The sequence below is a fragment of the Leptosomus discolor genome, chromosome Z (genome assembly GCF_034619465.1).
Source record: "Leptosomus discolor isolate bLepDis1 chromosome Z, bLepDis1.hap2, whole genome shotgun sequence".
Taxonomy (NCBI): domain Eukaryota; kingdom Metazoa; phylum Chordata; class Aves; order Leptosomiformes; family Leptosomidae; genus Leptosomus; species Leptosomus discolor.
In genome coordinates, this window is record NC_141419.1 from 66543383 (window position 1) to 66557951 (window position 14569).

The 14569-nt window shown below is 40.4% G+C and overlaps 1 protein-coding gene across 1 annotated transcript in view; it reads left to right on the forward strand.

Annotated features, from left to right (window-relative positions):
- Nucleotides 1–14569, forward strand: part of SV2C (synaptic vesicle glycoprotein 2C) — an 82696-nt gene that overhangs the window by 61376 nt on the left and 6751 nt on the right. The window contains exons 6-11 of the mRNA XM_086479527.1: nt 1972–2082; nt 4316–4404; nt 4775–4939; nt 8223–8356; nt 9607–9810; nt 10721–10880. Of these exons, the coding sequence (XP_086335653.1) occupies nt 1972–2082; nt 4316–4404; nt 4775–4939; nt 8223–8356; nt 9607–9810; nt 10721–10880 (863 nt within the window). The remainder of the gene's footprint in view (nt 1–1971; nt 2083–4315; nt 4405–4774; nt 4940–8222; nt 8357–9606; nt 9811–10720; nt 10881–14569) is intronic.

Below are 14569 nucleotides of genomic sequence, written 5' to 3' on the forward strand. Positions count from 1 at the left end.
AACATTTATGTACATGCTTAAAATATACATTTGTTAGATATGTTGGTTTCAATGTTTAAGTAAAAAAAATCTTTTTATCCTTAAAACCCAAATTCTCTCCACTTTTTCATTGCCATGTATTCTTTTTTCTCTGCAAACATTTTCCTTTGCAGCATGTCTTGATTTTGTAAAATTTGAAACATTACCTATTTCTAGCCATTGCTTTTAAACAGAAGTTAGATTTTAATTAAAATAGGTATTCTTTATTGGTTTTTCTTTCATTCTTCATATACTAACAGCTGAATTTCTGAATTTGCATGGTCCAGATGGACCATTGTCCTGATTCAATAGGACTTTTCTTATGCTAAAGAACCATCAAGGCCAGGGGCTTTTTGTCCTCAGTCACATACTGTGGTCCTCCACATACACATTTCCCCCAACCTTCACAGCTGCAAATGAGTCAGGTGGCCAGGATGGTGAAAAGGCTGCCCCTGAGCCTACAAGAGTGGTACTGGTTTATACTGCGTCATTCAAAAGGCATGCCCTTTCTGCCCAGAGGTGTGGCGTGTAAGGATGTCTGTACATACGAGTTCTTGAAGAATCTCAGAGGACTCAACTCAGACTTTTGTACAACATGTTTCATAAAAGCAGTTTAAGAAAAGCTTGAAATCAGTGGAATGATGCAGACAGGATTATTGCTTTTGGAAGAGGCATGATGAGAAGGGTACAGGCTTTTGATATAGTCATGATTTGGCAAGACAGTGAGCTGCAGTATTTCAGAAATCAGGGTGGTTATAGCTAAAAGCACTTAGTGGGCTTTTGTTTGGTTTTGTACACAGGATGAGGCTGCTCATGCATCTCAAAGAGTGTACATCTGTAAAAGCACTGGGCTGAAAACCAGAGCTTTACCATCAATACTACTACTTGCTGACGTCCTGGAACCCACTGTCATACATCTGTGGGTGGTGGTGTGCTCATTCTGTTAAGAAGAAACACAAGCTATTGCCACCTTCTGAAACTGCAGCCAAACATTGAACACTCAGTCTCTTGCTCTCTCCCTCCTTAGATGTCTGTCCCTTTCCTCATTTTATTTTTCTTTTTCCATTCTCTATTTGTCTTCTTTTTAAATAAACTGTGGACGAACACCTGCCTTTTGTGATATTGCTATGAACCTGGGACCAGGGAGGAAGCCAAAACCAAAACCACACAACAGTCTAAGTTTGTCAGGTCCTCTGTCTGGAAAGACTATATAGCACATTCTTGTTCTGCTACACAGGAAAGTGTAAGTGAAAATCAGCATTGTAGGCAACATCACATTCTCTGTCACTGGTAATTTCGTACTTTTCCCTGAGGCCTGTTTATCCCATTTCACTTTAGATGAAGTAGAGATGATTGTTCATAACAGCAATAACATACATGGTTCCAGATCATTTCACCTAACTTTTTCTGTCTTCATTAAAAAGGATAGTTAAAGTCAACACCCAAAAGACAAAGAGAGTTCCCTGTCTAACACTACAGGACACAAGAACAAAAGAAGTGTTATTCAACTATTCATTCTTCCATTTCATTACTGTATATTTAATCAATAGACTTTCAACAACATTGTGATAGCAAGTCAGAAACAACTTGATAGTAAATTCTGGACATGGCTAGCTGAAAGTTTAAATAATGTTTTGTCCTTTGTGACATTAGGGGTATGTACAGCAACGGTCTAGCAGAACCTGACCGTAATAGCTTGTTTCAGTCAGAGGAAATGGATTTCCTGCATGCTTTGAAAGTAAAGCTTTTCCAATACAGTTGGATCCATAACAAACTTTGGCATTATAGTGTGCTGCTATTCCTTTATATTTCTAAAGCCTTTCTAGGGTGGACACAGGTTTAATATCTGTTCATTTTCAGCTTACGGGATTCATTGAAACCTTCCAATGCTTCTCGACTGGCAGTTAATGATTCATGAAGATGCAAATATTTGCTGTTCTGTTCTATTTCTAGGTTAACAGAATCAAAACTCCAAAGCAGATAGATGAGCTCATAGAAATAGAGAGCGATACAGGAACTTGGTACAGAAGGTGTTTTGTTAGAATTCGCACAGAGCTATATAGTGTAAGTAACAACATCTCTGTTCATTCTCTAATTACCTTTATCTTTTTAATTAGCCTTCAGAAATGGGATGGATTGATTGAGCTCATGTTGGTGATAGCTGCAATGCTACATTTTCCATGCAACTGGGAGATTCAGGAACCAGTGTAAGCTTCTGGTTTCCTGACCCAAAAGAGGCACAGATAAATCACAGATTGGTCCCACCTTCTGAGGAGGAAAATGCTGCATTGGTCTTCACACAAGTGATGGCTAATAGTTACATAGCCATATTCCCAAGCATCACAACATGATATGTACTGGGTATGCATACCAATATATACCTATGGAAAGAGGTTTCTTTCTACATGATGAAAGGAAAATTATCAGCAGGAGCCTGAGGCGGCCACATTACATAGAAATTACCGGTAAAGTTGTGAATAAAATTGCATAAATGAATGTCAATAAAACCTTTGTAAGGCATCACATCTGCATGTATTTTTAGGTTTGTCAACTGTTTTACCAGAAAACTACATTAGAGCTCTTTCAGAGACTTTAATACAAGCTCACGGGAACTGTGCTCCATATAATTTTTTACTTTTTTGCAAAACCAAAATTATGTAGTATCTTTTAACCTTGTAATGACAATTGAGAAAAGTCTCATTAATATTAAAAAAAAAATAATCAAAAATAGCTTTTCACAACTGTTAAAAGTCTGGCATCTTAAAGCATCCAGAGCTATGACAAAGTGTTGTAAACCAAAGATTGTCACAACACTGCTTTGCTTGGAAAAATGGCATTTTCCCAATGAAAAAAATAATAATCCAGAAAGTATCTACTTCTATAGTTATCTGTCCAAAAATGGAGTAGTTGAATATTGAAATGTTATGATTTGGCCTTGTTCTAAACCGCCTTTAAAGGCATTGCAGCTTGGGTGTCTCACATCCTTGTTATCTCACTGGACTGGCCCCTGGGTCAGAGCACCTTCCTTGTTCCATGATGTGTGCCGAAACCTCCTAGGACAGGCTGCTGCTTATCTTCAAAAGGAGGAGATCATCTTGAGATGAGAGAGAGAGAGAGAGAGAGAGAGAGAGAGAATACCATTCTCAGCTCTGCTGTAGTGTCTATGACTTGGAGGTAGTCCCAGGTTTTTCTCATATAGTTAAAGCACCCGTTTCTAGTCGTGGTAGGTTATGATAGATCAAACTCTTTGTGCATCCCTGTTGAACTACAGAATATAGCTGTCTAAACTTAAAGCGGTGTAATAATGGTAAGTGAGAAGAAAATCTTTCTTACAAGATCTTCATTTTATTTGGGAGTGAAATGAGGGTGCCTAGAGATTAGGAAAGTTTGAGTTGATCAGAGCAGGGGTGAATTAACGGACACTGTCCACACTGGCTTATATCAAAATTGATATGAGCTGTCAACATGTGCTTGCAGCCCAGCAAGCCAATGACATCCTGGACTCCATAAGAAGAAGTGTGGCCAACAGGTCGAGGGAGGTGATTCTGCCTCTCTACTCCGCTTTGGTGACACCCCACCTGGAGTACTGCGTCCAGCTCTGGAGTCCTGAGCACAGGAAAGACACGGGCTTGTTGGAGCAGGTCCAGAGGAGTCCACAAAAATGATCAGGAGGCTGGAACACCTCCCCTGTGAGGAAAGGCTGAGAGTGTTTGGGTTCTTCAGCCTGCAGAAGAGAAGGCTCAGGGAAGACCTTATTGCAGCCTCTCAGTACTTCAAGGGGGCCTGCAGAAAAGATGGGGAGGGACCCTTTATCAGGGGGTGTAGTGATAGCACGAGGGGTAACGGTTTCAAACTGAGAGGGGAGATTTGGATTAGATATTAGGAAGAAATTCTTTACTGTGAGGGTGGTGACACTGGAACAGGTTGCCCAGAGAAGCTGTGGCTGCCCCCTCCCTGTGTTCAAGGCCAGGCTGGATGGGGCTTTGAGCAATCTGGTGTAGTGGAAGGTGTCCCTGCCCATGGCAGGGGGGTTGGAACTAGACGGTCTTGAAAGGTCCCTTCCAACCCAAACCATTCTGTGATTCTATGAAAAGAAGCTGGAAAGTCACAGTACACACACAACCTGGCTACAGCTAGAGATTAATATACTTGTATGAGACGTACAGCCATGACCAGTATCAAAGAGCTGATCTACTCTCTCAGATGCCCTGAAGAAGCAAGCAAATCAGGCTTCTATCATTTCACAAAATTGTTCAAAATATGATTTAAAATAAATGTATTTCCTAATGATTTACAGATCTGGTTGACATTTATGAGATGTTTCAACTACCCAGTGAAGGATAATACGATCAAGCTTACAGCTGTCTGGTTCACCCTGTCTTTTGGGTAAGAGTGGTTGAGATCTTAAACCATTTTTTATAGACTTAACAGACAGAATAATCATCTGCATGCAAATTTCTGTCACTATCATTATCCTTTTTATTCAGAAAGGTTTTATTCAGTATCTTTCCACAAAATGTCAAATATATCAGTTAGTCTGTTCTTGGTTGCAAGCCTGACTCATCAAGAATATCTGCTTCATAAAACTGGCATTTTCTGGTGTCAGCACTTTTCAATATTTTTATTTTATGGAGAATTTTACTATGATGGAGCAACTGCTCCATCATGTAAGCAGTGGAGGGAGCTGCTCATTCTCACCTCACACAGATTTCCAAAAAAGTGAGATTGGCAACTGAGCTTTGTCTGTTTTTTACAGCTACTACGGCTTATCTGTCTGGTTTCCTGATGTCATTAAACATCTGCAGTCAGACGAGTATGCGTCCCGAGTGAAACATTTCCGCAATGAGGAGGTTTCACATTTCGTCTTCAACTTCACACTGGAAAATCAGATACACAGCAATGGAGAATACATCAATGACAGGTTTAGAGATTTCCCAATATCCTGACTTGGCTGGAACAAACAAATGCATGTTTTAAAGCATGTCCTAATAATCTAGTATTTTTCTCCATTAGCTAATGATAGATAGTTTTGTTGCTTTTTAGTGGGAATTTATTTATGTTCTTGATTTCTTATGACTCATGGACCATGGGGAGAAGTGGACCTGTACATGCCCTGGTGGTTCCTGTGTAAGGATCCCCCATGCAAACCCAGCTTCCCCGTCATCCTGAAAAATAGACTTAAAAGCCCAAGTTAATGATACTTCCTTTCACAGTGGGATTCAAAGGTTTTCAGACCCAACATATGCGGCATATTGTAGGGGGCTGGGGAAGGATGTACTTTCATCTCTGTTGCCTGTTCTTTTCTTATATTGATGAAAGATGCTTCTGTGAAAACACTGAACATTGAGAGGTTAGGAACTTATCACAGAATAATAAAAACGAAATGTTAATGTAAATCAATAAAAACCATGAACAGCTCTGAAATGGGAAACAACACATTGGCAATGCCTTTTGTGTTTTTTAACTGAATCTAAACATATTAAGGCTCTATCTGGACTTTACAGATAACCAGATAACTCAGGGGAAAATTAAACACAGCTGGTTTAGGTACCAGGTTTCTCTTAAGAAACATACAGAACAACCATGTGAACGGTCTCATGGTAGTCATGGTGCTAAGCAATTATTATTTCCATATGAAACTCTATATCTAAGTGAATAAAACTAATTATTTTGGTAATATGGGGCTTTTAAAATTAGTTTTATAAGAACTTGAGTTTTGACACAGTTGAAGACTTATGCATTGCAGACAAAGAAACAGTAGTTATTTCATTTTAAAACTAGCCATAGCTTCCAAGTTTTGCTCCTTTCCAGGAGGTAGATATTCTCCTAAAAGCAAAGAATCATTTACTGTGAGTGACTTGACAGCACTCTGTCAACTGAAGTCTTATCAATTTGAACTGAAAATTCCTTTAAAACACTAAACCAAACATTAATCTACCCTGAACACTATTTTACTCTTTCAAATGTGCAAATTTAATAGAGATTCACAAAACATTTTCCACAGAAGCGTGAACTCATTTGATATTTTTCCTCCATTTCAATACTCCACTTACCCTCAATCTCAGTGTTTCCTTCACATTCTTTCTTAACTAGAAGATCAACCAATACTTGACTCTTTCTGTAGGGTTTTAGTTCAAATCATAGCAACACCAATATTAATGTAGTCACAACATCTTTCCTGTCCAAAAGTAAAAAGTGCATCAGAAGAATGCAGAACACGTAGTCTGCCACTTCTGTTCCAACTGACTGATCTAATTGCTAAATTGTCTTTATTCTCCTCTGGAATTAGGCTACATTTTAAAATGGAAAGTGCTATATGAAAAATGATAATGAATTGACACTGAATGCCAGCCTGATTTTAATCAGAGTCTGTCACAAATGAGAAATGATATAGTAACTAAAACTAGTGGACTGAAAACACCATTCTTCTGACCAATACACAAAGAGAACTCATTAGCTAGTAATTCTTTTCCTTTGATCAACACAATCAGCTTTTGCTCTGCTTTCTTGTAAAGATGTGATTCCAACAATGCTATTGGCAAGAAAGTTTAATTCCTACTGTTTCGTAGGTAACATTTCATGTGTTCCTATTCCTGCCATTAGTCTTGTAATAAGAAAGATACTTAGCTAGTTACACCAGGTTTAATTACAGCAGAGCCAGGTCTATGTTTGGCAGACTTTGCCATTTTAACAGTTCTTACTGCCATATAGATTCATAGAATCATTAGGTTGGAATAGATCTCTGAGATCATCAAGTCCAACCATCAACCTAATACCACCATGCCCACTAAACCATGTCTAGAACTGCTGCATTAACAAGTTCTTTGAACTCCTCCGGGGATGGTGACTCCACCACTTCCTTGGGCAGCCTGTTCCAATGTTTGACAACCCTTTCAGTAAAGAAATTTTTCCTAATGTCCAATCTAAACATCCCCTGGAGCAACTTGAGGCCATTTCCTCTTGTCCTATCACTTGTTACTTGGGAAAAGAGACTGACCCCCACCTCTCTACAACCTCCTTTCAGGCAGTTGTAGAAAGCGATAAAGTCTCCCTTCAGCCTCCTCTTCTCCAGGCTAAACAACCCCAGTTCCCTCAGCTGCTCCTCATCAGACCTGTTCTCCAGGCCCTTCAGCAGCTTCATTGCCCTTCTCTGGGCATATAACAATGAAAGCACTGCTTTTCAAACTGTTGATGCTTTGGGTGAAGTCTGCCAGCAGAATTGCCCGTTTTAATTGTAGCTTTTTCCACACCTTCATGTGAAATAAAAGACATCACAAAAATAATGGTGTGTTTCCACACCTGCCTTTTTTTTTTTTTGTTAGCATAATGGTGTTATTTGGAGAATTATATTAAAAAAAAAAGTTTACAGCATCGTTTTAGTCAAGTAACATTGAGGTAGAAAATTACTGCTAATAACATACTTCATCATTTACTTTTTCTATGAATGATTTGATTAACAGTCATGATCAAAGACCTAGGAGTTAAATGAGAGTCAGTAGGAAGATGGATGTTCAGAAACAAGAAAAGCTACTGACAATTTGTTTGTACCTGTTTCGTGTACAGAGTAACTGCAATTGCATCCACAGACACTGGAGTAACAAACACATACTTCCACTTAGATATCTAGTTGTATAATTGGCAATGTAATTGTTGTGTTCATGTTAAACCATTTCACAAAATCCTTTCTTAACGCATGGACCAGTGTGTTTTGCATTGAGCCTGACAGGGTGCCCAGTGTGTTCATCTGGAGAAATAAAGGCTCTTTGAAAAAGTCTTTCTTTCCAGCTTGTTGGTACTAGCATGTCCTTGTTTCTTCCAAGAGACTGAGTTTCTGGAACACGATCTCCCAGTTTCTGACTGTAATGTCAAATTTCAAGTAATAGTGATTTTACACTGCTATTGCATGAACATCATGACATTGGTTTTGGTTGATGATTAAGGACAAGTAATAACAGAAATATTATCAAAGAAATTGTATTACCAGTTGTGGCCAGTAGCTGTGTGGAGATATTTGTCTTAATAACGCTTTTTCTGAATGACAGTATTCTAGAATCAGCTAGTCACTAATTACATCTTCAGAATGCCTTTAAGGAATCATTGTTACTGGGATTGAGATATTTAGATCTGTACAGCTGCATCAGCTTGGCCTGTTGCTCTTTCTAACCTGTGAAGGTAGACTGACAGAAATTATTTGTATTGGGCAGGTTTATTATGATGAAGTTTAAATCGGTAACCTTTGAAGATTCACTTTTTAAGAACTGTGTGTTCGAAGACATTACTTCACTGAACACATACTTCAGGAACTGTACTTTCGTGAATACCACCTTCTACAACACAGGTATTAAAAGAAGGAAACCTGAGCATCCATTGTTCAGCTGTGTGTTCTCATCTTATGTTTAAAATTCTGGATTTCTAATAAAGCATACAAGAAGCCCTCTTGTAGGGGATAAAGAGCTATAAAAGGCAACAGGCCTCCGTAATGTTGTAACAGAAAAGTGAAAGGATCACACTCACACTAGAGATACTGCAGACCTAATATTGACTCAGATAATAAACTCCTCTTTGATTTTAATCCTCTCTGAAGAGACTAATTCTGAAGAGGAGAAAAAGTGTTTACTGCTCTACTGGTAGCTTTAACTGTTGTATTTTTATTTAGTTTAAATGAGACTGGTGAAATACTTTGTTCGTTGTGCTTGCTGTGGCATGGAATCCAAGTTCAGGATTCAAACTACCTAATCTATAATCATTCCCACCCTCCTAATTATTGTAACAAAAAATAGGAATGTGTATTTTCGTATGTTTAAACAGACAACTCTTTCTCAGTTTAATAAGACATAACTGAAAGTAGAATATGGCCAGCTAAGCTTGATGGGGCACTTCTTATCACTTTGCCATAACTTCAGCAATCTTAACAGTCATAGAGTTAGGTTTTAGAGCAAGCAATGCCCAGCTTTCGTCATATGGAAGGAAGGTATTCTTGATTCAGGGTTGTAAGGCTGACAGGAGTAATATAAAGAAGTGGAAGTATAGGGAGACATCTCCAAAACGGTACTGGAAGAAAAATGGCCTGAATGGTTGCATGTAGTAACTCATCCATGTTCAAGCTGAAGACTCTAAGGACTTCTCAGAAATGAAAACTAGTTTAATCTGAATTCCGTAGGAATATTTTGCTTTAAAGGAAGTCAAACCAAACTGAGCATGATCGGCAGTCTCATGTGAAAGCTGTCTGGTGTGGAAATGGAAGGTCTGATACTGAGCAAAACTGAGTGATAGAAACTTGCCCAGTGCTTTTTATGCAAGACCAGCTGGTGCTGAAAGGCCTTAACTAAATACAGTCCAAGCAAAGCTGAAATACAGTAATACAACTTGCCTAATTCCAGACCTTAGTTACTCTTTTTCATGAGTTTTGCGTATTTTTCTATTAAGATAAAAAGGTATCAAAATTAACAGCAATAACTAGTTCCATTTTATGAAGTATTGAAAGCTCTGAGTTATCATTAAAGTTGCCTAAACTTTAAATGTTTTCAATCAAAAGCTGCACATGGAGTTGGCTGTTAGCTGACATGTTTCTTTTTCTTCTTTCCACAGATCTCGAGCAATATAAATTTGTTGACAGCGAATTGATAAATTGCACATTTTTCCACATCAGGACAGGATGCCAGATTTCTTTTGATGATGACTACAGTGCCTACTGGATTTACTTTGTTAATTTCCTGGGAACTTTGGCGGTGTTACCAGGGAATATTGTGTCCGCTCTCCTGATGGATAGAATTGGGCGGTTAACCATGCTAGGTAGGGGCTTCACTTTAAAACAGGGAAAACCACCAAAGCCTAATGCTCGGCTGATAAAGTAACATGTTCCTTTTTTAAACAATTTATTTCAGAGAGATGCAAAACATTCCTTCTGCAGATAATTTATTTATGTGGCATTGTAAATACTATTTTAAAAAGACCCCAATTTAGAAACTCTAGGAACAAAGGGTTCTATAACCAGTTCTGCAATGCCACATTATCAGCCATTGGTCTTCCACACTGATATTACAAGACCATTATTTAGGCTTTTGGGATGAGATTTTGGAGAGTGATGACCCTTGGCTGGTCTTTGCCCCAGCTCAAAGGAAAGTGAGATGTGCACAGGTGACCCTCAGCTAGTGAAGCAACTCCTCAGAAGAGTCAGTTGTCCTTTGCCTGTTACCCATTTTCTAAAGTAACACAATTGAAAGATATCTCCTGTGGATTATCTGCAATGACAAATCTGTTTTCAATTTACTTAAATAACTTTGTGGTAGTTCATTGTGTTCATTTTCTAGGAGAATATCTCTATAGAAATGCACTTCCCACTCAGTATTTTTATTGCCACAATGCATGAATGAGTTCCATGTACTTGCAGAAGATGATGAACAAGAAAGAACGGGAGAAATTTTCCGCAGGCAACTTGCTTTGGGAGTTCAGAAAGGGTTCCAGCTTAATACTTTTTATGTCCTAATATTTGAGGAGTTATGTTTTTTTTCTATGAGCCTGTTACAACATTTGTCTGCCTGACTGTTCTTACCAGGAAAGGAGGACTCCTTAGCTTTTAACCCAAATATATGGGTCAGTTATTTAGCTGCACTGTGTATAGAAATATTAGAAAAAAAACAAACAGAGATCATTCTTTAAATACAACTCCACTTCATGTTCATTTCACCTGTCTCGTGCCTAGGTGGTTCCATGGTTCTTTCTGGCATCAGCTGTTTTTTCCTGTGGTTTGGGACCAGCGAATCCATGATGATAGGTATGCTGTGCCTCTACAATGGCCTCACCATCTCAGCATGGAATTCTCTAGATGTCATTACTGTGGAGCTGTATCCTACAGACAGAAGGTATGTGCAAGTACACCACCTCTAACCTCACTGACACTCTCTCTATTTACCAGCAGAAATGGTAAACAGGAGCGGTTCTGTATGAGCTTTACAGAGGTAGTGATGTTTTGAATGGTAGAATGAACAGTTTATCTTATGAATAGCAAGGAGAAAAAAAGATTCCTGCCAAGGGACAGTCTGTCCTTTCTCCTGTCACAGTCCTATTCATTATGTTGTTCACTAGAATTTTCAAATATGGTGAAAAATATTTCCAGTTTGTAAATGCTTGATGCCTTGCTGGCAAGTCTTAAGTTTTTGGACAGAAGTGCAACTGGTTTCAGTATCGTCCATCAGGATAGAAAAACTGTAGACTGGCTTCTCCGTTTTCTTTTCAGTAGCATTTGAAAGACACATGCTTCTTCACACAAGCAATTGATGTCCTCTGTTGCAATTGTATCAAATAACTAAACTAGGCTACTTATGAATCCAAAGCACTAAAATTTCATGTTAAGTTCAGTGTTTTCATACACCTCAGGAAATTGCTCTTCTGTCAAGAATTAATCCATCATCCAAACTCTGTGCTATAATTCTAATAAGTATCCTTTAGAAACAGTTGTCTTCCTGAACGTAGTGGCCACAAATATTTTCTTAAAATTAAGTAAAGAAAAATAATTGGAAAATATGTTAATGGAAGCAAAAATAATCATTATTAGGAATGATAAAAAGAGTATAACTGGCATCTGGTTTTATCTAATAGTTGTTTTTAATAGTTTCTGCTAGCTTTGGGATTGTAGCAAATTCTTCTCTATTTTTCTTCTTTAGAAAGCTTATGTGTGCAATAATAGCTGTCTGGAATTCCATCTCAGAAATTTACTTGCGGCTGAGTTGTTGGGGTTTTTTTGCAATAACTCAGAAAACTTGTCACTTTGTATTACCAATAGAAAAAGGCTGATAGGCCAAATCTACCTGTGCCAGGAAAGACATTGCTGATACATACTGTAGATGAGATTTTTTTCCAAAACTTATGAAAGTGATGGAACCATCACTGCCAGTTTTTGCCTGTTGGGTTATAAGGAAACAACCAATTCTAGAAGTCACTTCCTGGACATGTTTTTTTTGGGTTTTGTTTTTTTTTGTTTTTGTTTTTTTTTAGACTGGGGCAAAGCTTCTTTATGTTTCATAGAACTATCTGAAAATTTATACCTGCAGGGACTCAAATAACTTGCTTCCCAGAATTTTTTCTCTCATATTTTTTTTATCCAGACTAGGTACAGCTTAGCAGCCATCATTGCCCACCTCTGATGGTCCTGTATTTCCCACTAAGGCTCCTCTAATCTCCATAGCCTGGTATGACTTGCCAGTTTGCTGAGATTTTCCAGCTTCTGCAAGCAGCCATAGGGCTGAACAGCCTTTCCAAGCATATATGGTACACAAAGCCACCTAATCTTTTTTGTATGAGGTCCATCATAGTTAAGACGATGCCCTCTTTCACTTCAAAGCTGCATCAAGAATGAATCTGGTCATGAGGCAGGCTTCCAGTTTCCCCTCAAAAGGCAATCTAGGCACAAAAACTTTGCTCCCTCTTTCACTATTTTATTATTCCAATATACACTTTTCTTACTCCTAATCAGTGAAATGACCACAAACCAGCAGCAAAGTGCAGCTGGATGTTGGGCAGGAAACAAAGTGTGTGGAAGGAGGCCAGTTCACACTACCATGCACAAGAGGCCAGGCTGGGCAGCCCCTCCTTTTCCTCTGCACAACTCCTCCTGGAGAGCAGCCAGTTGCCAAACCTCTGGGGCTTTGCCAGTGGTGTGCAGTGTAATACAAAAGGTGTTTCATAAATCGTACTCCAGGTTATTTAGGGATCATACTGGCATTTTGCCATTTAGGGGTGTGGTGAGCAATTTGGAAACGTGCAGTGTGTATCATACATGGCACACATTTCAATTTCCTCTTCATCAGCTGCCTGCAGGGCAGAGTTAAGGTTTCTTCAAAATCTTAACAGATTTGGATTCTGTATGCATTCACACACTCATCTACTGATTTACATTTTAATTTACTAATGCCTGCATTTGAGGTAATTAAGTAGTTTGTCCTATATTTTTGATGGGTACTTTCAAATTTTATGCCACTTTAGCATAGCTTTTGTCTGCATGTTCTTTATAGAATCTCAGTTGCTTTCTACAACTGCTAAAATAAGAGGTGTTAGGGGCTGTATAAATGTCAAATGGTTCTCAGGTAGTCAACAAAATTATGTTAAAAGGTGAGGATATGTTATTAATGATAGTCATAGGTAAATTTCTGTCTTCCTGATGACATGCATGGTGGTAACAAATAATCATTTGATAATATTATTTAATTTTTTTTACTTTACAATACACAAATTTTAAAGGGACACTCATGATGACTAGCTATAAACTAGATGATTTCCAATAAGAAAGTAAATTAACCAAACTCCACAATGTAAAGAACTTGTATTAACCCATCTTTTGTCTCATCTTTTTTCTTTTGCCTTACCTTCTTAATGGCCTGTGCTATTCTGGACTAGTCAACAGGTTCTTGTCGTGGTTTGAGCCCACCCAGCTGGCTCCAAAAGCACCACACAGCCTCTCGCTCACCCCTACCCCCGCTCACCCCTACCCCGTCCCCTGAGGGATGGGGAGGAGAAAATGCAACCAAAAGGGCTCGAGGGTCGAGACAAAGGACAGGGAGGGCTCACTCACCAGTTACGGCCATGGGCAAAAGACAGACTCGACTTGGGGATAACAACACACATGTAATACAACCAACCACCACCATCAAGGAGAATGAGAGATAGAACCAGGTCTGAAATACAACAGACCTCCCCCCAACCCACACCCCTCCGGTGTTCCCGGGCTCAGCTCTGCTCCCTCTTGCCCCTCAGCAGCGCAGGGGCAGGGAATGGGGGTCACAGCCCGGCCGGCACAAGGTGTCCCCGCGGCTCCTTCCCCCTCAGGCAGAGGGGCCCTCGCAGCCCTCCCCGGCCCCACCGCGGGGTCCCTCTCCCGGCAGACAGCCCTCCACCCACCGCCCCAACGGGCGTCCTTCCCGCGGGGCCGCAGCTCCCCAGAACCCCCCGGGGCGGGTCCCTCCCGGGGCTGCCGCCCTCCCACCGACGGGCGGCTCCAGCGCGGGCTGCCTCGGAGCCGCGGCTGCTCCGGGCCCGGGCCCTGCCCCTCCGGCCCGGGGCCCTCCGCGGGCTGCAGGGCGACCTCTGGGCCACCGCGGGGCTCCAGGGGCTGCAGGGGCTCAGCCGCCCCCCCCCCCCCCCCCCCCGCGGGCCGCAGGGGAACCTCTGCTCCGGCACAGCTCCCCCTCTCCTGCCTCGCTGACCCGGGGGTCCGCAGGGCTGGCTCTCTCCCATCCTCTTCACTCACCCGCTCTCCAACAGACAAAACAAAAGCCGACCATGAACCACTTCTTTCACTCTTAAATAGTTATTCGCAGAGGCGCCATTGGTCTGGCCTTGGCTGGAGGCGGGTCCGAAATTGGAAGCAGGGGAACTTCTCGAAGCCCCTTACAGGAACCACCTCTGTAGCCCCCTCCCCTGCTAACAAAACCTCACCGGACGCCAAAGCGCTAAGTTCTGAAAAGCCTTTGTTTGCTCATGACCGTCTTGGAAGGCCAAACCGAACTATTCCGTAGCCTTGGAAGGTCTCCTCTGAAGAAGAGTTATTAAAAGTCTT